Source organism: Stenella coeruleoalba (assembly GCF_951394435.1).
Source record: "Stenella coeruleoalba genome assembly, chromosome: 4".
Taxonomy (NCBI): Eukaryota; Metazoa; Chordata; class Mammalia; order Artiodactyla; family Delphinidae; genus Stenella; species Stenella coeruleoalba.
Window position 1 is genome coordinate 20,195,810 of NC_137149.1, and position 25,036 is coordinate 20,220,845.

A 25,036-nucleotide genomic window follows, 5' to 3' on the forward strand; every position below is an offset into this window, starting at 1 on the left:
AAAGACATGTCTGTTTCGCTCATCTAGTACTTACCTCATGTCCAATACACAGTCCATAATCAATAAATATTTATTATAAGAATGAGTACATGAATGAAGGTGAAGTCAACACATGTAAGCTAGGTACAAGGGAAAAATAAAGGGATTTGCAAAGATACCGAGTGATCAGGGATTAAAGTCTGGCAGAGAAGAGAACATTGAAAACTTCAAATGCAGGATTACAATTTTCGAAGGCTAAATTTCTCTTTTCTGACCACCAGTTATTGGCAGTAGAAATTAATCTCTAGGCAAGTAGTGATGGCAACTGGTAAGAGTTTGTTTGGATATGATCTTGAAGGTCAAGCCAGTTCATATGTAGCCCTCAAGAAAGCTCAACTCCCTTGAAACTTTTCTGAATTATATTTCTTAATGGCTCAGGCTCCTGTATCAAACAAAGTAAATTATGTTTTGTCCAATAATCTTTAGCTATGTTATTCATGTCTCCTCGCATAGGTAAAAGGTTCTTTGTGGGGAATAAGCCAGGGGGACTGAGGTCTGGTATGGGTTCAGCCAGCCACTCATCATGTAATGACCAGGGGCAAGTCACTTCTCAACTCTGAACCTCAGTTTAATCCTTCTTTACATCAAAGATGCCTCTCCTGACAGCTGCACGGGACTGTTATGAAGTTCAAATTGAAGCAGGTAAACGTTTGCAAACCACAGAACTCACATGTGCTAAATTGTAATTTTCTCCCTTTTTTAAGCTGAATTTAGTTTCAATCTAGGACCCCTATCCTGTCTTTTAGAAGATAATTTAATCCAGTTGACTTCAGGAAATCTCAGCCACTTCAGCGTTTTCTCAGGCAATTTATATTTTCAGTGCAGTCTTACGCAGGGATTCTCTCCTCTGTCTTCTTCTCCCTACAGCAGCACCTACAGTCTGTGATGGAGATTTTGTGGGAAAATGCATGTGGAGTAGAGTTGCCAGATGTGGCAAATAAAAATACAGGATGGGGTTTCCCTGGTGGCGCAGTGGTTGAGAGTCCGCCTGCCGATGCAGAGGACACGGGTTCATGCCCCGGTCCGGGAGGATCCCACATGCCGCGAAGCGGCTGGGCCCGTGAGCCATGGCTGCTGAGCCTGCGCATCCGGAGCCTGTGCTCTGCAATGGGAGAGGCCACAACAGTGAGAGGCCTGCGTACAGCAAAAAAAAAAAAAAAAAAAAAAAAAAAAAAAAAAAAAACAGGATGCCCACTTAAGTTTGAATTTCAAATAAACATCAAAATATTGTATCAGACATACTTTTACAAAAAAGGTTATTGTGCATCTAACACTCAAATTTATCTGGAGGTCCTATATTTTTCTGGCAACTTCAGGGTGAAGGCACCAGGTTGCAATAATCCGTCATCTTACACTGCAATTAGCACTGGTGTAATCTGTTCCTTATGCTCTTTTCATTGGCTCATTGCTTCACTGGCAATCACTGAAGCTTCCAGGTCCCTCTTCTCATCTCCTATCCTCAGATCCATGTGATAAATACTGCATTTTCCTCAATTTTACAGCAAAGCATTCTTAAATCCACAAAATCCTAGTTAACCACTGTTACATCCTTCTCAGGAGATGATGGATGAGTCCCTAGAAGAGTTGGACTCATTTTCCCCAAGAGGACTCACAACATTCAGGGCTCTTTTCCCCTGATTCTTTTCTCATTTTCCCTCAGGGCCATATACTTCTTTTACTCTTCTCTGGGTGGGATGGGGTAGGGAGTGTGGAAGAGGTAAGGAATAGGTTATACCATCTCTTCATCTACCCTCTTTTCTGTCAGTTGTTTATGGTGTAAGATTTTACGGCTTGATTCTGATTTTTCTCAAACATTTTGTTATGAAAATTTCAAATATATAGCCAAGTTGAAAGGATTTTATGGTGTACACCCATAGATTTTACTGTTAAAACTTCACTCTACTTATTTATCATATATCTATCCATCTACCCACTGCATGTTTCATCCATCAATCCACGTTACTTTTTGAAGCATTTAAAAATAATTTCACAAAAGGAATTAATCTTTAAAAACATTTTTTTAAATATATTACTTTCAGAAATACTAGCTCTTAAAATTCAAAGCTTTGGTTTTCAGCATGGTCTCTAGAGTTTGAAGAGTCTATTTCGAAGTTCAAAGGCTGAACAGGGACTGTTTTTCCCTTTGCATTCAATGACAAACTTACTCAGCCCTGAGACGAAAGATATCTCTTACTGAACAAAGAAAGGATTACTTACATGAAACAAAGAACCATATGTGTTTGGGGGAATCACCAGTTAATACTTCAAGAGGTTAACTTATAAGATATAATAAAGCACGGTACAAATGTAGGAGATATTATTAAAGACCACATTTATACCTTTTAAAAATTCCCTCATAACATGTATAATCATTTATATTATTTATTTATTAAATATAAACTAGGATTAGGAGAAAAAAATTTAAGGAGGTTTTGTATGGAGACAAAACAATATTGATCATGTAACCAAAATAAAAAAGGGTGAAATATTTACCTATAAAATGAATAAAAAGAAAATACATTTAAACAGAACAGCTTTTTAAAAATGGATACCCCTACTTGATCCTTTCTGATTTGGAGACAAAACATATAACTTTGTTTATCCCTGTGGTCATTCTCCTCTGGGCTGTGTTCTGAGATGTAGAAGTGTACTATGATTTCCTACTGAAAATTTATACATAATCAGGTTTATTTTTTTTCAGTGTGTATGTCACTACTCTGTCCTCTGAAGGTACTGTGTCAGTTCCCAAGGCTGAAATGATAAATATCGACCCTACCTTCAAGAAACTTACAGCCTTGGGAGAGAAAGGTACATAAAATTAATGACAGTTTTACAGTAAGTGCAGGAATTGATGCTTCACAAAGTGCCCTGGATCACAAAGGAGGAGGTAACGAACTGCTCTGGAAAACCAGGGGAGACTTCAAAGGGGCTGGTGGTCAGGCTGTGTCAGCTAGTTTACTACTTTGGCAGCGCTGAGAAATCTTTAGACATGGAAGTTTCATAAATTCTGCAGTTTCCTAAAGACTAGAGAAGAGTCAACAAAGCCCAATTTGCCCTGTGATGTATCTGCAATGCACTAAAAACTAAAAGTGTGCAGTGGAAACAGACATGTATGTACTGCATGGAAGAAGTGCTTCAAAGCACCAACCTGGAGGGACACAGCCTGTATCCCCCTTGAGGCTCTGGAATTTGGGACACGCCTCTCATGGGGCTCTTCTAGTCCAAACCCAGGTTTGGGGTATGCAAGAGAGGTTATTTACTAGTTTGGAGGCCAAGAAGTTGACTTTTCTGATCTTGAGATCTTCTACAACCTCTTGAGAAGATACATGACTCAGCAACATTACAGATTTAGTTTTGGGTAAGGAGGAGGCTTTACGTGTGTCTGAGCACTGTGTGTACTTGCATAGGCACTAATATAATTGGCACTATTTTAGGTTCGAGAAATACAGAATGAACACAGCAGACAACAACTGCTGTCATGGAGTTTAAGCTCTAATGGTGGGAGGCCAAGAACAAAGAAGAAAAATATATAGGGTATGATATACAGTGCTGTGGAAAAAATATAGCAGGAAAGCACTGGGATGGAGAGTAATTTTAAATGGAGGGGGGGTGGGTAAGATGTTAATAAAGAGATGACATTGAAGCAATTACCCGTTTGGGGTGGAGGGTGGGATGAGCCATGAGGTTATCTAGGAGAAAGATAGTTCTGGGCGGACAGAACAGGGAGTGCACACGACAGGTTCATGGACCAGCAGTGTGGCCAGGACATAGAGCAGAGTGAACAAACAGGAGGATACTGAGAAAGAGGTCAGAGGGGCACAGGCTAGAGTATCTAGTACCCTGTGGGCCACTATAAAGAGTTTTGCTTTCACTCTGAGATGGGAAGCCATTGAAAGGTTTTGAGCAGAGGAGTGACATGAAATGACATATTTTAAAGACCCACAGTGGCTACTGGGCTGAGAATAGATGGGAAAGGAGCCAGAGGGGAAGCAAGGAACATTGCAATAGTATTGCAGTAATCCAGGTAGGAGATGATGGTGGCTTGATCAATGCAAAGATGCTAAGCCTCTTGCCCAAGCTCACATATCTAGTAAAGGATGGAACTAGGATTTGACACAGAGACAGATGTCAGTAACTACTGGATGCTCTCTTAAGAATTTTCATGTGAATAAAATCAGGAAGTAATCATTAAAGTTTCCATTTTGAAAATTTATAAAATTGCACGTTTATTTCACTCTCTCCTTAAACTGGGAAGTCTCTAGTGGCAACATGCTGCTCTCCTTTCTGTGTATGTTTTTTTTTGTTTATTTGGTTTTTGTTTTGTTTTGTTTTTTGTGGTACGCGGGCCTCTCACTGTTGTGGCCTCTCCCGTTGTGGAGCACAGGCTCCGGACGCGCAGGCTCAGCGGCCATGGCTCACGGGCCCAGCCGCTCCGCGGCACATGGGATCTTCCCGGACCGGGGCACGAACCCGTGTCCGCTGCATCGGCAGGCGGACTCTCAACCACTGTGCCACCAGGGAAGCCCTCTGTGTATGTTTATAGAGAGCCTAAAAAATGTTCAGTTAGATTGGGTATAAGCTGTGAGGAAAAAGAGGAGTCAAGGATGACTCCAAAGTTCTTAGTCCAGAGCATGAAATTTGTCATTGTGATGGGGAAGACGAGTCTTGTGAGGGAAGATCAAGAAATAGCTTTTATATAAGTGGATAAGAAGGTACCTATTAAGCAACCAAACAGGTATGGTGAGTAGGCAATTAATATAGGTGTCTGGAGTTCAGAGGTGTGGTTCATTCTGAGTGCCCCAGGTGAGCTGATTATTAAATATTTTGATTACCACGAGATGTTAAGTATTTTGAATATTACTTTTGATAATATCTATTAAGTGGTATTGCAGTTGTCAGTCTAACCCATTTAGTACATAATGTGCATATCCAGGTTTATTTTTACTAAAAAGCCACTTTGATCATATAATTCCTTTCCTCAAGGGTCTTTAGAAGTGCCCCATGGCCTATGCAATAGACTTAAAATTTCTTAGTCTGAAATTAAAAGCCTTTCACAATTTGATCTAAATCGACTTTAGATAGACCACATGAGCCCCCCTCTAGTTACACTGAGCTTGCTATAATCCTTCATATTTAGGCTTGTCCATCTCTGTTTCATTTAAGTTGCTCCCCTTACAATAATATATCTCAGTTCTCACCATCTATGAAAATCCTATCCAGCCTTCAAGGCCCAGCAGATATTCCAACTCCTGCAATAATGATTAAAGCTCTGAATGAGCTCTCTCTGAATTCTTACAGTCACCTCTCTCTCTCTCTCTCTCTCTCTCTCTCTCTCTCTATATATATATATATATATATATATTTATTTATTTATTTATTTATAGATATGTAAATTTCATTAGAAGTAGGAACTTTTGTTACTTTTGTTTATTTTCCTTTGGAATCCACTTAGTGCCATGTGCATAGTAAGTGATGTGTAAATGATTGATGGTCCCTATCTTTAAGGTCATATTATTATTAACATCTAAGCTCTTCTATATATTATCACAGACAGCAACCCCAGGAAGAAGACACCTCTACTATCCCTAGTTTACAAATGTGGAAGTTGAGACTTAGGGGCCTTAAGCATCATCCCCAGATTTACAAGCAGTGAAGGTAGAGCTGAGATATGAATCCAGATGACTGGACTCTAGAGTCAGATGTTTAGTCACCACCACGTACTCTCTCTCCTACCTAGATAGCACATTCACTTAAAAATCTATGCAAATAGATTCAGGAAGCAAAGGAGGTTTTTTAACCCCCATTCTAAATGGATATTAAAGAAAAAGCCGTGTTTATTTTACCTGCCAAAGAATCCCTCCAAGCATGTGTAGAAATGTGATGATCTCTCTTGAACTAATTTTGAGAGAATTATCATCAACCGGAATGATAGTTACAGACCACTGACCGGTAGTTCCTTGGTCCTTTACTTCACCATATTTCCCTCTGTTAGTTATTTTCCTCTAGAGATTATTTTAGTCACTTGAGAAATGAAGACTCTTCAAAATCACTTTGGAAACATGGAGTGACATGTCCATTTCTCTGAAGGTTATTGCAGCTAGTGAGACTTCTCATGAAACAAAGCTTGACTAAAAGCCAGACTCTTAAAGTATACAGCATATGTGAAAGGGATGGAGGTGAGGTGAAGAGGGCATATGTAACAGAAAATATCCAGTTTATTCCTAGGACAGTACTAATGCAAATTCCCTTTTTCTCAAACCGAACTTGGGACACTCCAGAAGTTATTGTTTATTCATAAATCACCACATGGCTCTCTGGAGCTAATAGAAAATCTGTTTGTTGTTAAACTGCCATAGCAGAAAAAGAGGGAAAAAATTATAATAAAAAATGCAAAGATACAGGATTTCCATTCAGTAGAATCACTCACATCATGATGGGCTACAACGATGAATGTGCAACAGGAGGCCCATACAGAGGGGACCCAACGACGACAGTGCCTGGCCAGAAAATGTGCTTTCTAACCACTTCTTTAGGTCAGTGTTAACACGTCCACTGGGTTATTATTACCAAATACACAAATAAGGCTGAAGGGAACCTTGAACCTTGTATAATTATGTTTTGTGTGTGTGTGTGTGTGTGTGTGTGTGTGTGTGTGTTTGCAGCAGGGATTGGGAGGGAAAAAATATATTTTTATGTTATTGTCTTTTTTATTCTTTTCTGATGTGTAGATTTTACTGTTAATGAAGTGTCAGTCTCCAGGAAATCCCTGCTTATATTCCCTAAAGTCAAATCATATGTGAGTCATAAGTTTTACCTTTAGAACTGTGAACAATTTCATTCCCACTTGTACTTTTGGATATTTCCTTAAGGAAATATCATTCTGTTTCACTCGAGTGTACCCCCCAAACAGACCAAGAAACCAGAAGAAAGTAAACACACACACACACACACACACACACACACACACTCCAGGTGGAGAGAGCCACAGATGTCAAGGGGCGTGACCAGTTCAGGAAGCAGAGGGAATTCAGTTCGGCTGGAGCCCAAGAAGAGACGGGTAGAAGATCTAAAGGAGAAAAAGGAGGGCCAAATCTTAGCCACCCGTTCATTCCCTTTTAAAGAATCTGAATTTCAGGAGTTTTAGGATTTATCCTACATATATGTGGATATCAAATAGGGAGGTCTAAAGAAAAATGTAAATTAAGTGATTGACTAAATTCTTCCTTTTCTCCTTTCAGCAACACATTCTTTCCTTTCTATATTGTTGCCTTTTCTTCTGTTCCCTCTCCTCCAAGTCAAGAATGAGGTCTTCTGCTCTATCACAGCCCATCTGTGTAGCTCCAAACATCTGCTTTCCGTGCTTTTTTTTTTTTTTAACATCTTTATTGGAGTATAATTGCCCTACTTATCACGTGCTCCATTATCTCAGTGCCCTGTAAAACGACAAGCCAACTCATTAAAGGTAAATGTTAGTGCAAAGATTTTACTTCCATGGGATCATGGAGAAAATGTGGACAACCTACGGAAAAGACAGTCTTGAGACTTTAAACTTGAGAACCAAGTTTAAACTTCCTGCCAATACAGAAGATTAGTTTTACGAACAATACCCGATAACCTTGTAATGAATTATTTTCTTTTTACTTCCATGAGAATTATGTATGACTCATTAAATTCTGCACAGCTAAGCTGACATGTATAAGGCATTGCCAGAAAATCCTTCCCTTAGGGAAGCAAGGAACTGGGCTGTCAAAAAGTCAACAGTTACCTAATTGATCTGGAAATACAGTGAAGTTACGGCAGCTTGTCTACTGAGGAAAGACTTGGCTTGCCTAGGCTTTCTGTGGTAACTTCTTCCTCCAGTGGGAGAAACTTCCAGTAAGGGAAGAATGACAATTTACATACCATAGCAAGGCTTATCTGCCTTGCGTGTTAGTCACAGCCTGCAGCTTGAGACATCCTGGGAAATCCCTATATGGAAGAGAAGAAAAGTTATAATCACACTTGCTGTGCTTTTAACCTTATTCTGTATAATTCACATACAGAGTCACTTCTGTACATTTTCAGTGAAAAACTGTTGCTATTATTTTCTATCATCAGTTAACTATTTGTGTGGTATTTTAAAAATTATATATATATATTTGCTCTGACTTTAAAAGACACCATTCAGAGATATTTTCTTTGCTTTTTTCTTTCTGCTCTCCAAGACTCCAGAAAAACCAGCTTCCGTGGCACATTTCCTACAGTGCACAACTAGAATGAGTGGTACAGAAACTTCTACTGAGCATGCAGAGGTAAGAACGCATTTCTAGGGGATGAATTGACCATATATATCATCGACAGCATTGCTAATGGCGAGTTATGCAATGATTAATAAAAGTAGAAATGGCTAGTTTGCTTTCTTTAACTAAGATCTGCTCTATATATTTCAAGGATGTTATTCAACAAAGGAAAAATATCTAGGTGACTGTTTACATTTCCTTTGACACCTTTGAGCTACATTTCTTCTTTTACAAAGTGAGAAATAAAATCTTGTCCTGTCAGCTTTTCGATTCTTTGTGTTTCATATTTTGCTCTTGATTTCAAGGAATTTGGTTTAATGTAAAATGTAAAAAGAATATTATATTTGTGTGGTTAGAAGTAAAAGCTATTATAGCAATAGAGTATCTATGGTGAAATACTTCTATATACGTAATTAATACCACAGTCATTGTTCTGTTACTGGTTACTGCAACAGATACTTACTAATTGAATGAATGAATGAAAGTGCTTTCTTAAAGATTTTTTTAGAGATAACTAAGATATAATAGGACTCTGAGACTTTTTGGTACATTTAGGGATTTAATTTAGCAGTCTCAGAACTTGGATCTTTTAGAAGTTGGTCTGGGTATTAGGGTAAATGAGAAATCAAGGTCCAAATACTTTGAACACAGATTACATTTTATAGGGAATAAATGTTCTTTAAATGAGCCCTTAGAAGGACCAGTGACTAAAATTCTTTCTATGCCTTTATTAGCAACAGGGAAGCACAGCAAAAACAAGTGAAAAGTTTCCCCAAAACTTTGTATTTAATTGAGTTTCTTTCATTTTAATGCACACCTAAGACATATGAATGGTGGTAAAATGTTGATTAATCCTCAGAGAAATCCGTAGTGATACATTTATGACTTATAAGCCATACCTATTGCTGTGCTTTCTCTGTCTTGCAGATTTAATATCTCTACTAAATCATTTTATAAATGATTTTTATAAAGTTATTTAAAAATAACTCAGGGCTTCCCTGGTGATGCAGTGGTTGAGAGTCCGCCTGCTGATGCAGGGGACACGGGTTCATGCCCCGGTCTGGGAGGATCCCACATGCCGCGGAGCGGCTGGGCCCGTGAGCCATGGCCGCTGAGCCTGCGCGTCCGGAGCCTGTGCTCCGCAACGGGAGAGGCTACAGCAGTGAGAGGCCCGCGTACCGCAAAAAATAAATAAATAAAAATTAAAAATAACTCATTTATAAGAAAATCAAGGGTCAAAATATTTCATAATTTTTTTCCAGAGAAAATTATATATGGAAAAAAATGCATGCTATCTCATTACTCTTAATCTAGATTCCCAGAAAGTAGGGTCATACAAATATTTGTTGGTCACAGATTTTTATTTTTTTATTTTTTTGGTCTATATCACAAATAGAAAAAAGACTTTTTGAGGAACTAAAATTCATATTCCGAAGCGTGGTATGGAATGGAAGAACCTTGAACTTTAGTGTAACTCATGATAATCAGTGATATTTATTAAAAATAGAGGTGGGTAAATAGGTGGCGCACAGAGGATGTTTAAGACAGTGAAACTATTCTCCATGGTACTACAAATGATAGATACAGGTCATTACACATTCGTCTAAATCCATAGAATGTACAACAGCAAGAGGGAACCCTAATGTAAACTGTGGATTTGGGTGATAATGATGTGTCAGTGTAGGCTCATCTATTAACAAATATACCACTCTGATGGGGGATGCCAATCATGGGGAAGGCTACCCATTTGTTGGGGCAATAGGTATGCGGGAAATCTCTATACTCTCCACTCAATTTTTCTGTGAACCTAGAACTGCTTTAAAAAGTAATCTATGAAAAAGAAGGTAGAGGTGCTATGGCTCCCTTTCAGAAATTCTGATCAGTGTTCAGGGTGCCTTATGTTTAGCAAGCTCCCAGGGTGATTCTGATGCGCTCCAGTGGTGAGAACCACTGGTCTAGAATCCAGTCTCACCAAACCTCTGCTTCACAGAGCCCAGGACACACTAAGTAGGGTTGGCTCACAGCATTCTCCAAATCAAAGATGCCTAATATTTAGTCTGTGCTGATTCAGAATAAGTCCAGTCCCTTGGAAGTCTTCCTAAAAGAGAGAAATCTCAATTGCAGGACCCAACATACTTGTCACCTGGAAATTGATGTCACTTCTGGCACTGGGCTAAACCACCTTGAGGTCAGAAGCGGGTATAATCATTCTGATTGTGTTGACCTACGGAAGAATGTCTCTTTTTAAATGCAGTCTTAGTTACACATGGATCTGAATAGGAAGTAGCTAAGTAAACTAAGAACAGCATCTATTGAGGTATAAAATACCCTCGAATCCTAAAACATTGTGAGACAAAGATAAGTAGAGAAAAGATAGAAAATAGTTTTATAAATCATTTCTAATGAAAAAAGTCCTTAAAATCCTGTGATGATTGCAAAACGGCATTTCCTGTAACGTTTGTGGCAAAGGCCAACATGTTTTGAAAATATTTCTTAATTGTTCATGAATACCCTTAAGCAATTTCGTGGTCCACAATAGCTATTGAGCCTGAAACTGAATAGCAGATTTAGGGACGATCCTCATTACTCCATTCATTGTATTACTTGTATGACTCAGCCATGCGATGGTTTTAAGACTATTGAGTTAAAACAGAGAAAACAGTACTTAAGAGAACTTTGTTGATGGTCGATTTAGACAGATGGCAGGCAGTTTCCAGAGCTTTTGTGCTTTCTTTAAATGAATAATATTTTTTTAAAAAAAAACTGAAAAGAAAGGTGGTTAATTTTTCACCATACCAATGATTTATTATTAATCTAAATTTGTCACCTAGTAGCTTTATACAAAGGGCTGGTTAAAATTACAAAATACCAGATAATCTATGCCCACCTCTATAACATAATCATAATGATGGTCACTGAGGTAGTTAATTTATTGTATTATTGTTTCAGAATCAATTTGTTGCCATTTAACTGTAGTGTGTTGGTCTTTTTTTCTTGGTGGTTCTATCACTTCTCTGACTTTTGCCAGGGCCGCTCTTCAGATCATGGGTATGTCTACAAAAATGATTTTTTAGAAATGTTTACCAGGTAAATACCTAACATATATCCATGCAACTTACCTGATTTCTATATACTTTATACTCTGAATTTTCATTTTTTTGGAAAAGGGTTGAAATCCAAATTCATAAAATCCTAATTTCTTACTTGCCCATTATATAGATACATTCGTAATTTATTAGAGAATTATTTTGGTACTTAATTCATATAAAAGAGTCTAAAATATAAAGCTTTTTCATCAACAGGTCTCTATGAAGGACTATGGTGTGAGCATTATTATTGCTAAAATATTTTTATGAATTACAACATGAGAGTTTGTGAAGAGAAGCATTTCTCCTGTTTATAGACTATTCTGTTTCACTCTTTTTCTTCTTTTTTTTTTTAAGTGGACTCAATCATCGAGAAGAAAGAACTTAACAAATTTCCTTGAACAAAAGATAAGGTGCCTGGAAAAACAGAGAAAAGAGGTAATTTTGAAATATTAGTTGAAGCAACATGTGCCATGGATTAATGCTGAGAATAAAATAGGCATCTAGTGCCTTTTATTTTTGTTATTGGGTCACAGTATTTATCTTAAGGATACTGGACTGCATTATTTTGAGAGCAAATACTTCTTTCTTATTCACCTACATATCTCTTACTCGGTCTCTCAGTGCTTGTGCAAATGAATAAAAATGACAAAGCCATAAATCCAATAATTATAATCTTAATTTTTTTCAAAACTTAGACATTTCCTCCACATGGGCTAGGTGAGCTTATCATCTGTGCCATTTATGCTCAGCACTTGACACACCTTGAAACTCAAACTGTCAGAGGCTTTATTGTATCACTGATTAGGTGCTATGACTTCATGAGTTGGGCATCTGACCAACAGGGGTTAAGGAGCTTTATCATAAAAGAAATTTGTTTTAAAATGTCATTGGGAATGTGATGGATATTATTTTGAGTTCCGTTTTTCTGAGTTTAATGAATATTAGAACCTCTTTATTCTCCTTGACAGAGAACCTCTTTATTCTCCTTAACAGTTCTGGCACTCTGTTGTCAATTTTGTAATTCCTTTTCGAAATCATTTTCTATGCTACAGCCTTCATGTTTTCTTCTATGGTTTCCTCTACCCTTCTTTGATACTGCATAAAATAGTGTGCCCTTCTGGAAAATTACTGAACTATAGCAGAGTAATGTTACCATAGCATAGAAATGTTAGTCCCTAAAATAACAACAGATCAGGGATCTTTACATAATAATATTATATAGTCTTATACTAAATAGTCATATCTATTTCCAGCATAAGAGTTACCTAGCAACTGCCACTCTGGATTAGATATTTTGTTTTGTAATTAAGAGAAAGTCTTGCTACATTTTAGTCATTGCGACAGTCTTCTCCATGTCTGTCCCATATTTATAGGTGTTGGAATTTCTCTTAATGTGGAAAGTTGTAGACTTCCCTTACAAGAAAACTGAAAACAGGTCTTAGTGTTTTTTCTTTCATCTATTTGGCACACAGTTTTAAAACTTTCAAATTGTTTGCAGCCTAAATTGTTTCTAAATATTGTCTTATGACAAAAACTATTTTTCCCTGAAAAACCTATGCTTCCAAAAAGGTGATATTATCCATTAGCTGAGTATATAATACAAATCATGTACTGATTTTTTTTAAAAAAAAAAACACAGTATTGCAAGCAAATGATTATCAGTTAATTGAACTTGGAATTTTTTTTTTTTTTTTTTTTTTTTTTTTTTTTTTGTGGTACGCGGGCCTCTCACTGTTGTGGCCTCTCCCGTTGCGGAGCACAGGCTCCGGACGCGCAGGCTCAGCGGCCATGGCTCACGGGCCCAGCCGCTCCGCGGCACGTGGGATCTTCCCAGACCGGGGCATGAACCCGTGTCCCCTGCATCAGCAGGCGGACTCTCAACCACTGTGCCACCAGGGAAGCCCGAACTTGGAATTTTTTAATATAAATTCTGCCTTTAAAAAGCTAGAAGAAATATTTCATTTTAATAATCAATATAAGCACATAAAAAATATGGAAAGGTTTGAAAAAAGGCCCTTCAAATATTAATAAATCTTACATAAAACCATTAATACTTACAATTTTTTATCAGATTCTGGTTAGATTAAACAAGAAGATGAAAATTCAAATAACTAAACAAAGTTAGAAGTTGCTAATAAACTGTTCAGCTGATTAGTCAAGATATACCTAAGGCTTAATAGTTTTTCATATGTGAACCAATTATGAAAGGCGAATGTGTTCAATTAACTTATCCCAGGTCTACCAGAACTTGGTGGAAGGAATATTGTCTTCACCCATGGCTTCCAAAACCTTAGTAGCCTCGAGAAGTGATTTCACTATGGCTAAATTTCCAAATGGGCAAAATCCTTTGTTGCTTTACCAAACTTTAATAATTTCAGCTCCTGGAAGTTAACCAGCAATGGGATCAGCAATTTAGAAGCATGAAAGAGTTATATGAAAGAAAGGTAAACACCTCTCTGTTTGGTATTTGCTTTAAATCGGTAATCTCGGGGAGACAAGTATGTGAAGATTCTCACTGATTTCAACTACAGGAGATTTGTGGGTAGCCAGCTGTCTGTTGTAAAATGATGAAGGGGAGGGTGCTGAGTGCATTATTGGCCTCTTGGTACTGAAGATTAATGAACGAAGGAACGTGTCAGTGAATTGTCTTAAGCATGGCAGAAGAAAGGTACTAAATATAGCCCCCAGTGCCGTCTCTAGAGCTCTTGCCCACATTTATCATAACTCACACAGTATCCTGGCCTCGGCTTTGTTACTAGCAGCCATAAAAACACAAGGTTATATGTGAGGTGAGAAATGGCTTAAAGTTCATACTTTTTTGTGCAAGGCTACTTCTCTAATTCTTTATAGCATAAGCTGTTTTCCACAGAAAAAGAGACAAGCAGTGTTAACAGCGTGTGAGGGGAAGTGGGGAATCCCTTCTTCTCTCCAAAGCATGTTCTCTGTCAAGAAACTTTTGCTTTGGTGAGAAAGAATTTTTTTTGGAGGAAATATATTTTAAAGGGTAAAAGTCAGTTTATAATTTAAAACCATTCCATGTTCTAAAAGAGAGGAAAGAGAAGGTAAACTCCCCAAAATAATTCAGAGTCAAGAAACTTGACCACACATGAGAAGTACGTTAGTATTGCTCTTTTCTTCCTCATTTTGATACTCAGAGTATTAAATTTGGAAAGAGCAGGGTAACGTTTCACTACACCAGGCCATGGTCAAGCCACCTTATAATATTCGGTCTGGACAGCTTTGGGATCTCCAAATTTTAAAGCACATGATCCCAGAGAAAATTGTTTAAGCTGCCTTCCTGAACGGCTTGCAGCTGCATGAAGACCCAGGGTTAACAATGGTCACAGTTCCCATCTTTGATGAAGCGCCTGTCCCTAAGGCTTTTCTGGACCCTTGTCACTCAGACGACTAATTTGGCATTTAGTAGCAGGTCAAATGCTGCAGGTTACTGATGAGTTAAAAGTCACGTCTGTTTTTCGGCAAGGTAGGTATATTCACTTATCCCCTATCCTTCGCTGTCCTTTTCAGATCAGATGAGGCACACCTTGCGACCTGAGAATAGAATGACAAGCCTAGAAGGCTCCCTTAAGGTCTACGGGTTTATTTCCTCGAAAGTGGTGTGGTCTAGAGAAAGGAGGCTGGAGGCCGTTTTGGTGTTTGCTTTTTTCTCTTGTAGAGGAAACTTCTTTTTAAAAGCAAAAGACCCGATCTTGGTTTGGGGCGGTGGGAAGAAGAGCCACTCCCTAGGGGATGCCCAAGACTGAGCCAGTTCTGTCCCCGGGTGCTTAGGCTGGGAATAAATCCAGGGGGTTGTGGGCTTCAGGCGAGGTGTCTGCAGCTGTCTGTGAACCACTCCTTCAGGTCGCAGAGCTGAAAACGAAACTGGACACCGCAGAAAGCTTCCTAGGCACGCTGGAGAAGGAGCTGCAGCAGAGCCAGAGGGAGAGCGACCTGCAGCAGCGCGAGGAGGTGGGCGGGGCTCGGGGAGCGACCTCCCTGCCCCCAGGAGCGCGCGGTAGGGGGAAGGGGGGGCCCCTGCCTCCAGATGGTTGAGAACCAACCGTTTATTCAAATCAACCCTCTGCAGAGCGGTGACCGATGGGCAAGGGTGTACGGGTTACGCAAGTCCCCAGAGCCAAAAATAGGGGCCACTTCTCTAGAATCAGAGAGCGGGAGGTGCCGGCTCACTTCCTTCTGTGTCGCGCAAACAGGCAGACCTTAATTTGCCCGGCTCCACCCGCGGGCAGAACTGAGCCAGGGCTTTGGGGTATCTTTCTCGGACGTTGCAGCCTAGGAGAAAATTCATTTTGCGTTTTTGCTTTTACTCATACTAATCATTTTTATTACCAGTGTTGATAATATGACAATTCCTTGTATTTGTACAGCTGCTTTTCAGCTTACAGAGAGCTTTACAAATAAGTATTACCTTTGTCATCTTAAAAATATAACATTTTTGAAAAGTATCTCATCCTCATCGTCTCATTTAACATCCTCAGCCCATCTGTGAGGAAACTCTTATTTTTGCCGTTTTAAAGATGAGAAGGCTGAGACGTAGGGCTTAGATGACTTAATGTCAGTAACGTAGCACATGGAAAAATAGGACTTGAGCCCAGTCTCCAGATTGGAAGGCCCCTTTAATCCTCCTGAGAACTAGAAGGTGGCCATTGAGGTGATGGCCTCTCTTAAAATAGATTCCCGGTTTTACTTTTAGTTATGGGACTACATGGATTTGTAGAAAATGGGAGGAGGCCCTTGAGCTCTAATGGCCTCTCATTTTTTCAGGCATGTTAGGAAAGAACGAGAAGGGTAGATTTTCTCAGGTGAAGTCTTGTGACTAATATTGTGATGCAGCAGCTGTATTTTAAAACATGCATAAATCTTAAGGCAATGTCACCAATCAGTGCATCCATCATCAGTTCAGGTTCCCTTCCTTGCTTAGCAACTCCCTTTCTGCCATGTAAGAGTCCCTTTCGGTTCCATTTACATGCAGCACAGGAATCATGGTAATTTCTTCCCTATGCAGTTGGGACCATTTTCTTGTGGAAATAATTTTCTCTTAAACTATGCTGAGTTAGAAAAAGATTGCTAAATTTTCTGTGTACACATGGACCTATTCTGTTTAAACAAAGGCAAAGAGAAGTGTTTTCACTTGTAAAGAAAACGACTCACCTAAAGTAGATTTCTTTAATCATTGTGATGGGAAATATTAGCTATTAAAATAATATACTTTAACGTATATCTTAGCTATTTCCTCATCTTGATTTACCTAAATTCCAGAATGTTTATTTTACTGGGTTAAAACTGCAGTCTCGTTAAAAATTCAATTCACTCCACAAAAAGTTTACTGTCCAGAATATAAAATTAAGAGATAGGAGGCAGATGTTGTCTGAATCCTGTTATTGTCTAAGCCACCAACCTTGCTTCAGTTACTTAAAACACTGGATTCCTTGAAGGTGATCTGAAAAGTGGAGGAGTGATGGCAGTTGGACTAGCTCATCTCTACCTTTTAAAAGTAATCATCAGAACAATACAGTGCTCTGAATAATTATCTGTGGTGAAATGTCTTATTGCCTGAGGTTTTATCTTTTATCCTCTTCTTTGTCTCTCACCAGTCCTGAATGATGCAGGATTGGGCTTTGAGATATTTGGTATTTTTTGTTGCAATGACACTTTGCATATTAGAACTTTCAGTTATTTTTAGTGAGTCACTCTTTCATCACCTTGTAAGAGCAAGTAGCTTTTTCTGCAGACCCATTTGACCCTTGAAAGTGAGGAGTGGGGATTTTGATAGCTTGTTCTGGGGTCGCAAAACGTAGTAGCAGTAAGGATAACATAAAGATTTCTTCTATCCTAATCCTGACCTCCACCCAGAGATTATTGCTCGAATGGAATGTTAAGTGAAAATCTAGCAGGTCCTGTTTTTTGTTTGTTTTTTATTTCAGAAGTATTCCTACAATATCATCTCATCTGAATTTTATTGATTTTGAATTTGTTTTCTTGCTTTCTACTTCAGAAGGAAAAGGAGAGCCTAAATGAAGAATTACATGAATTGAAGAGAGAGAATACGCTTTTGAAGGAAAAAATTGCTCTCGCAAGCCAGAAGAAGCAACACTTTGAATGTGAAATAAAACGCCTCAATAAGGTATCAGGCCAGGTGAAGCTGGAGAGATGAGAGGTTTCTGTATAAAGAGCACTTTCTGGGCTGAGGCTCACAGCAAAATCCACACTGCAATGCGGCTCGTCTCGGGGGCTTGCACGGAGGTCTCTGTAATTGCATAAATCACTCCTATCTGCTTCGTTCAGCCATACTTGGCTAAGAATTTTGGGGGGAATTCATGTCTCTGCAAAGAATTGTCATTAAAGAAAGAGATAAGGAGAAAGTATAGAAGAGAGTAAGAACTTTTTTTTTTTTTGGTAGATCAAAGAACCACATAAAGCAAGTGGGTGTTTGCGAATAGTAGCGTTATCTCTTGGTCAACCGCGAAAGTTTCCTGAGGAAAACAGGCTGCTCTTTAAAATCATCACTGTGGAGCTCCTGAGTGTAATACAGACTATATGGAAGCAAACTAAATGCCAAATCCAAAAATGAGATGGCGGCCTTCCTGAGAATAAGCCTAAAACTCACCTTTAATGGGGGGGTGGGGAGTAGTGTGTAGGTCTATTAAGAAAATGCTGGTGATTTAATGCCTTTGCTCCAACAACTATTCAAAGGAGCTACCTGTGAATTGCTGCAAAAGGACGACATGTAAGTGAGTGTGTGTGTGTGTGTGTGTGTGTGTGTGTGTGTGTGTGTGTTGTTTTAATGGACTAAACCTTAATTTTCTTGGGGGGAGGGATTGCTGACTTGTTCAGGGAAAAAAATTAAATCCTTTGCTGTTGACTTTTCCAAGAGCCACATCGTATGTGGACCGTAGTAATACGTAGTAATACATGGTTGAGTTGAGATAGTCATCTCTCAAGCTAGATATTTCTTGACCAAAGTAACAGAAATTATCTTCTAAAAAAAGAGCAGGTGGTTGACTGGCCTTAAACACGTGCTCAGTGCTTGCCTTTGGGACCGTGTGCCATCTTGTAGTTAAGTAGTGTTCAGAGGTGTAACTTAAATATCCCCAAAGCGTTAACTATATGCCTGTATGGTTGATAGGGTGCTTTACAAATGTGATGCTATGTTTGATCTGTTTATGGGGCAAGTTATTATTCAGGAGAAAATGAGAAATTGGAGACTGACTTCGTAAACCATGTACTTCTCTGTCGTTTAAGAGAGAAAAACAATGTTCAGAGATACAAGTTCAGGGCAAATGAATTTTCTGTCTTAATCACTGCTGGAAATCCTTCGCAAATGAATTAGAGGAACTGACATTAATTGAGATTATATTTGAAATCTCTCCCATTTTTGATATGTTATTACTTATCAGTCTTCTTCTGTTCTCTATTTCTATAAATGTAGGCACAAGGATATAAAGCCTGTAGAAATTAAAACAGCCGAGAACTCTGTGTTTTACTCAAACCCATGTAATAACCTTCATTTTTGTGTAGGTGTGTTTATAGAAAATCTTTTTTAATTAGTAAAAACTTTAAAAATCATGATTATAATCATAAAATCTCAATGAGAAAAATTAATTTGAGTAAAATTCAGAGCTTGTCATCTTCTCAAAGAGGATTTTTCTGGTTATCTTAATTAAAATTACATACTCCACTTCTAATATTTCCTGTTTTAATATTTCCTTGGAATTCATTGCATTCTAGTGTATGCATAATGTCTCATATTTATTATCTTAATTGTTTCCTGTCTCCCAGTCTTGATTGTAAGCTCCATGTGGGCAGGATATTTGCAGGGCAGATTTCTCTCCTAGGCAAGGTGGACACAGTATTGAGGGCCCACAATACTTATAGTGGCCCATTAATATGCTTAATTTCTCTTAAAGTCAGAGGAAAAATACTAAAGTATGAGGTTGAAAATATATTTTCATATTAACATATTCATCTTTGTAAGAATGCAATTATAATATATAATTTTACTACATATTTATTTGGAGGAAGGGACTCACAAAGACAACAGTCATAATGGGGCCCTGAGTTTCTCTATTTTGTTCACTGCTACATTCCAAGTGCCTAGAACAGGGCCTTGCTCATAGTATGTTCTTAAATATTTGTTGACTGGATGAATGGATGAAGTAACTAATTAATGTAATTTGCTGGTACATAATATGTTCAGTAGCCAATTTTGGCCCTGAGATTCATGTTTTAATAGGCATAACACATTACTTATGAGTAGTAAGAAAAAATAAAAGGTACTTCAAGCCAGAAAAGATTTCATCTCACACATCTATACCTTCAACTGTCACTTTAAAAACATAGATAGAAAGTGATGAGCTATAAAGAGATTTTTTTTTCTCATTTAGTGCAAAGAGATTTTTTTCTCATTTAGGTTTTTTCTCATTTAGTATTAGTGTCTAATGAAATGTAAGAAATTATTATTTTACAGTATAGATTTTTCTTCTGTTCTCTTTTACCACTGTAATAAATAGAAGTTACTCAAAATGATGATTTGGGTAGCTAATTGTGTGCACCATTCATTACAGCGTGGAAATTTGGGGTCCACCCCGCTTGCACAAACCCACTGCCTGCTGACCCGGTCTCAGCAGAAATTGGTAGCATGTCACCTTAGCAATTAACATATGGTTTTCAGAAGTTCACACAACTATGTGTACTGAATTTTACTTATTTGCTTTGAGGGAGATACCTAAGGGCATTGTTTTCATCAGGTTCTTGACAGAGAAGCCAGATGTTTGATCAAAGTGAGAGAAATTACCTGAGGCTAGTCAACCAGGGCCACCCATGGGCAAAACTGATGTGTCTGACATCTTGCCATTGTGAGATGGGTAGATCTGTTTAGTATATCTGTGCTTATGGTAAACTGCTGCTCTAGAGTAGGTTACAGGTGTTTGTTCAAAGAAGTTGGAAAACCCCAAGATGGAATAAATGTCTACTAGACTCGCCTTTCGTTTATGACTCATTTGCAAAATTTCTAGAAGTCTGAATAGCATGAAAGGTAGATCAGAAAATTCAGATATTACAAAACCTACAAAAGTAGTCTATTCATAGCTGTAGGATATAGAACCAGCATATTTGATTATCTTGACTCACTTGGTTTACCCCACCCTAGATTCTATTACTAGTGACACATGTTTTAAAAATATAACTATTATGATAATTCCTAGAACTATGTAGCTTAGCAATAAATTCTAACAAAACATAAATTATTAAACAACTTCTGTTGTCTAATAATTCTTGGAGGAAGAAAAAAGTTCTTGTTTTTCTTACAACTTCCTGAAAAATGATATTTACATCAGGCTAGACTATAAGACATTCTATTAGGAAACTTCTAATCTTAACTATGCATATTTAAGACCTTAAATTTGCTTTTCTTTTCTATCCTTATGACCATATTGTGTAGTAATGCAGGGAAGTGAGTTACTAATAGAATCATCAAATGAACACCATCGAAGCTACTAAAGAAATACAGAGGCAGTAAAGTCTTGGAGCTTTGGAAGTGAACCTTTCTATTTGTGTAGAGGACTCATTTGATAATGAGCAAGTAGTCACATTGTGTGTGGGCTCTGAAACCACAACAGGATGAGGTATGTTCTGTCACAGTTTTTGGCGGCCGTTTTATTTAACTCATCATGAGCCCAAAGTCTTCAGAATAGAGACAGTGTCTTTCATATAATCTGAAAAAGTATAGTATATGTAAGAGTGCCATGGAATTATGAGTAAGGATGATGATCTGGTTGGCAAATCTAAGTGTCTCTTATTTGCTTCACTTCCTCACCCCACGGTGAAAACACCAAGTTGTACTGCATGTCAAGAAAGCAGAGCACTCTCTCCACCCTCTAGTGGGTTAGTGGGTGTTTTATTGGAGAATAATTATGACTGTGTCTAGGCCAAGGCATGTCATGCTAAAGGAGTACAGAGCAGAGCCGTACAACAATGGATAATGAATCTGCCTGGGTTCCCATTTATGTGAGTTTCCCTCTCTCCTGTAAGGGACATGGTTATATAGCAGAAATATATCATTCAAAATGTCATCTGATGGGGATATATGTATATGTGTAGCTGATTCACTTTGTTATAAGCAGAAACTAACACACCATTGTAAAGCAATTATGCTTCAATGAAGATATATTTTTTAAATGTCATCTGAGAGCAGGAACGTCAGCTTTTGAGGAATGCAGATTCTCAGGCCCTGCTTCCAGATATACTGATTCAGGATCCTTGGAGGCAATGCCCAGGCGTGGGCATGTTTGCTACCTCTCCGGGTGATTCTGATGCTCCCTGAAGTTCGAGCCTTATTGATGGAGCATATATTTGACTGAAGCAGACTCTAGAGAAAGGCTATGTATCTGTTTTCCACTCATGGTTGGCTAGGTGGAAGGATCTCTAACACCAAAGCCTTCTCAAGTAACAATGAGAGTTGAATAACATAAGCACCATCATGGAGAAAAGATGGAGATTCTGAAAAAAAAAATGCATATATGAAGAAAGTTACTCAGTGTTGAAGGTAGCATTAAAAATGAAATTCTACCTTATGAGTGCACTTGAGATGACTGTAGGAATTGTAGAGAAATTCATATGATGTGGCAACTCTCAGGTCAACAGTGTGCTTATCTTATAACACAGGCTCTTCAGGATGCCTTGAAAATGGAGTGTTCTTCATCTCCTGAGGATTGTTTGCGGAAGTCTGAAATGGAGTGCAGCCGTGAGGAGATGAGGACAGAAATGGAAGTTCTCAAACAGCAGGTGAGAAGTTGAAAGTGGAGCGGTCATGTGGAGAACTTAGGGCCCATTGTTCATGCTGCTTTAGCCATTTCTGGAAGTCCTCCTATTCAAAACATGTCAAAGGTTTTTGCATGTATTTTAATTAGAATTACCTAATTTTAAAGCTTTATGGGAAAATATAGATCAGCTAGTCCAACTCTAGAGGAAAAAAAGAGAAAAAAAAAGAGAAAATTGAGTTTCAGATGGATTAAGTGGCTCGCCCAAGATTATACACTTAAAAAGGGGGCATGCTAATTAACCTTTTAGTGAAATTCTATTAGCACTGGGTCTAGAGGGTTTCATGTAGACATGATTTATTTTGAAGACACTATTAACCCAAACTCTGGACCTTTTCAGAAAATGGTAGCAGCCGGGCTATTATTCTGTAGCTGCAGGCCTCTGGGCTTTTGAACAATGAGGGCAGTTTTAAAGGGAATACTCTGCACTGGTCATAGTCACTGAAGAGCCAGGTCTGTTCATCTATCCCTGCATACAGATGGCACTACCTAGGAATTTCCTGATGTACAATAGTTTCCTCCTCCTAACTCACCCAGCTTCACTCACTGTTTCCAAGTGCACAGCAAGAGAAAAGGATGCTCTCTCTAAGCTCCTGCATGCACCAGCAACACAGGGCTGTGGGGATATAGCACTGCCTAAACTACTTGAGGCTAATTTTAGTTCACCCAGCTGGAGCTGGCTTAGCTGAGGAGCCACCCATGCATATCACATCTCTTTTCCTGTAAGAGGTTAAATAAACTAATATAAGCAAAGGGCTGGAACAGTTCATAGCGATATTGATAAGTACAGGAAATATAGGAATTCCAATCCCAGAAGCACACATTGTCAGAAATATGTTAGCAATGGCAGGGGCAGGGGATAGGGTGACATAGAACAAAGAGCCGGGAAGTATTATTTTCTGATGCCCCTGGGTATGACTTGTTGGCTGTTTTGCTCTGAGCAAGTGCCAATTACAAGGATTCCTGATGCAATACAAGGAAGAATAGAACAATTGTGTTATTGTTGTTGTTGTTTACTTTATTGTTATTACTTCATAGGAAGTAACCTATCTATAAATCTAAAAAATTCAGAGCATTTGACATAAAGTTGGATTTTCTCTTCTATCAACTCAGTTTGAAATAATCTGCTTCATTACATTCAGGATCAAATATAGAGCTTGAAAGTAGACCCATGGAAAGAATAAGTGCATAATCAGAGTGTTAAAACTGCCAAATTCTCATCCCCTAAAGTACCACTGGCTCTAGCCAGGATTCCTCTGAAAAAGGTACTGCTTACGTTCAGACACCTGAGTCATCTTCAGTGCTCCCGTATAATGTACACCTCATGCGAGAGAGTTGCTCTTACACGTGTTTACAGTAAAGGTTTAATTCGTATTTGATACAGACAATGGCAGGTATTCTTCTTCTCATAAACCCCAAGAGTAGACCAGAATCCGTCTCCTTCGTTTCTGTATGGCCCTTTTGCTAGCTTTCGGCATTCACATTTTAACTGTGCACATTTCTAATTGGGTACCCACAATCATTACATCACCAAGTGCTGCGTGAAACCCTAAAGGATTTAAATTCACAAAGAAACTGAGCTCGAATCTTGGCCATCTAAGTGCTGAAATCGCTATCAGTGTTGTGTTTGATAAAGAGCGTCCATCTGTTCTAATCAGATGGACTTCTCCCACTTCAGATGCCTCTGGTAATTATTTACAGAGCATTGGTTTAACTGTGTCTGGATTTGAACCTCAGCTCTCAACTAAAAAAAAAAAAAAAAAAACCACCCCAAAACAAAATATCAGATTGGCTGGGTATAGTTCCCTTGCAACCTTCTGGTGAATAAAGCCTTGAAATTAAATATGTCTATCTGTATCTAGATCCATGTAAAATATTTAATTCCCCCCCCTTGCCTATTACATTTTGTTCTATTATTATTGACTTAAAATTGATAATCCTGTAGTTAAAATTTGTTGCACTGTTGCTGATGGTGGTGCAATGTGCATTAACTTTAATAGACGAAATCTAGCTACTAGGTTCCCATGTAAGTCGTAGTTTAAATCTGGTTTTAGAGGAAATCCTTTGCTTCATTTCTTAAGCTTCATTTGTTTTCATAACTCCACATTCTAGTCTCCAAGCCATCAGCCAACACTACGCCAATTAAAACAACAATAATTAAATCTGGTTTGGGGGGGTTTGTTTTGATTACTTTTCTGGAATATTTGGAGCACCTCTTGAGAGGCATTCCACTAGAATGTTACTCTTTTTTATGATATACTCCCACAATTACTTATAAAGGCCAACTCTGGTGAATATCTTTCAATAAACATGCTTTGCTCTCCCACATACATGAGCCTTTCATTTCTATCTTGTGCTAAACTTATAATTTATATTTAGAAACTTTGGCATGTCAGTATTTAGTGGCTTCACTTAGCAGCTATTGTCAGTAAACTGTCTTTCAGAACTTCAAGCAGTATTTATACATCAAAGCCTTGTTTTAGAGATGGATGATTTGCTCCAAAACAGTGAAACTTAACACTGATGGGGTGGGAGGAGCAAGACTTCATCACAACAATGGAATATGCAATAAAAAATCGGGGAGGGGAATTATTTTCAAAATATCCATGTTATTACTTTATTTATGAATTTCTGATATATGCTCAAGGAGAAAAAAGTTGAGAACTGCCATTATAAACAAAGTGAAAGGTAAAATTATAGTCATATGTATCAAGATAGAGCCCCACCATAAAGAAATATTCATGAAAAGAGGACGGAATGTCTCAGATTGGACAAACCCAGATAGCACCTCTCC

At 38.3% G+C, this 25,036-nt stretch overlaps 1 protein-coding gene across 5 annotated transcripts in view; it reads left to right on the forward strand.

Moving 5' to 3' along the window:
• Nucleotides 1–25,036, forward strand: part of TNIP3 (TNFAIP3 interacting protein 3) — a 92,138-nt gene that overhangs the window by 46,248 nt on the left and 20,854 nt on the right. For all 5 annotated transcript variants that reach the window (XM_079919730.1, XM_079919731.1, XM_079919732.1 and 2 more), the window contains 6 exons: nucleotides 8,244–8,330; nucleotides 11,762–11,842; nucleotides 13,786–13,851; nucleotides 15,269–15,376; nucleotides 17,421–17,549; nucleotides 22,088–22,207. In XM_079919730.1, coding sequence (XP_079775856.1) covers nucleotides 8,244–8,330; nucleotides 11,762–11,842; nucleotides 13,786–13,851; nucleotides 15,269–15,376; nucleotides 17,421–17,549; nucleotides 22,088–22,207 — 591 coding nt within the window. The remainder of the gene's footprint in view (nucleotides 1–8,243; nucleotides 8,331–11,761; nucleotides 11,843–13,785; nucleotides 13,852–15,268; nucleotides 15,377–17,420; nucleotides 17,550–22,087; nucleotides 22,208–25,036) is intronic.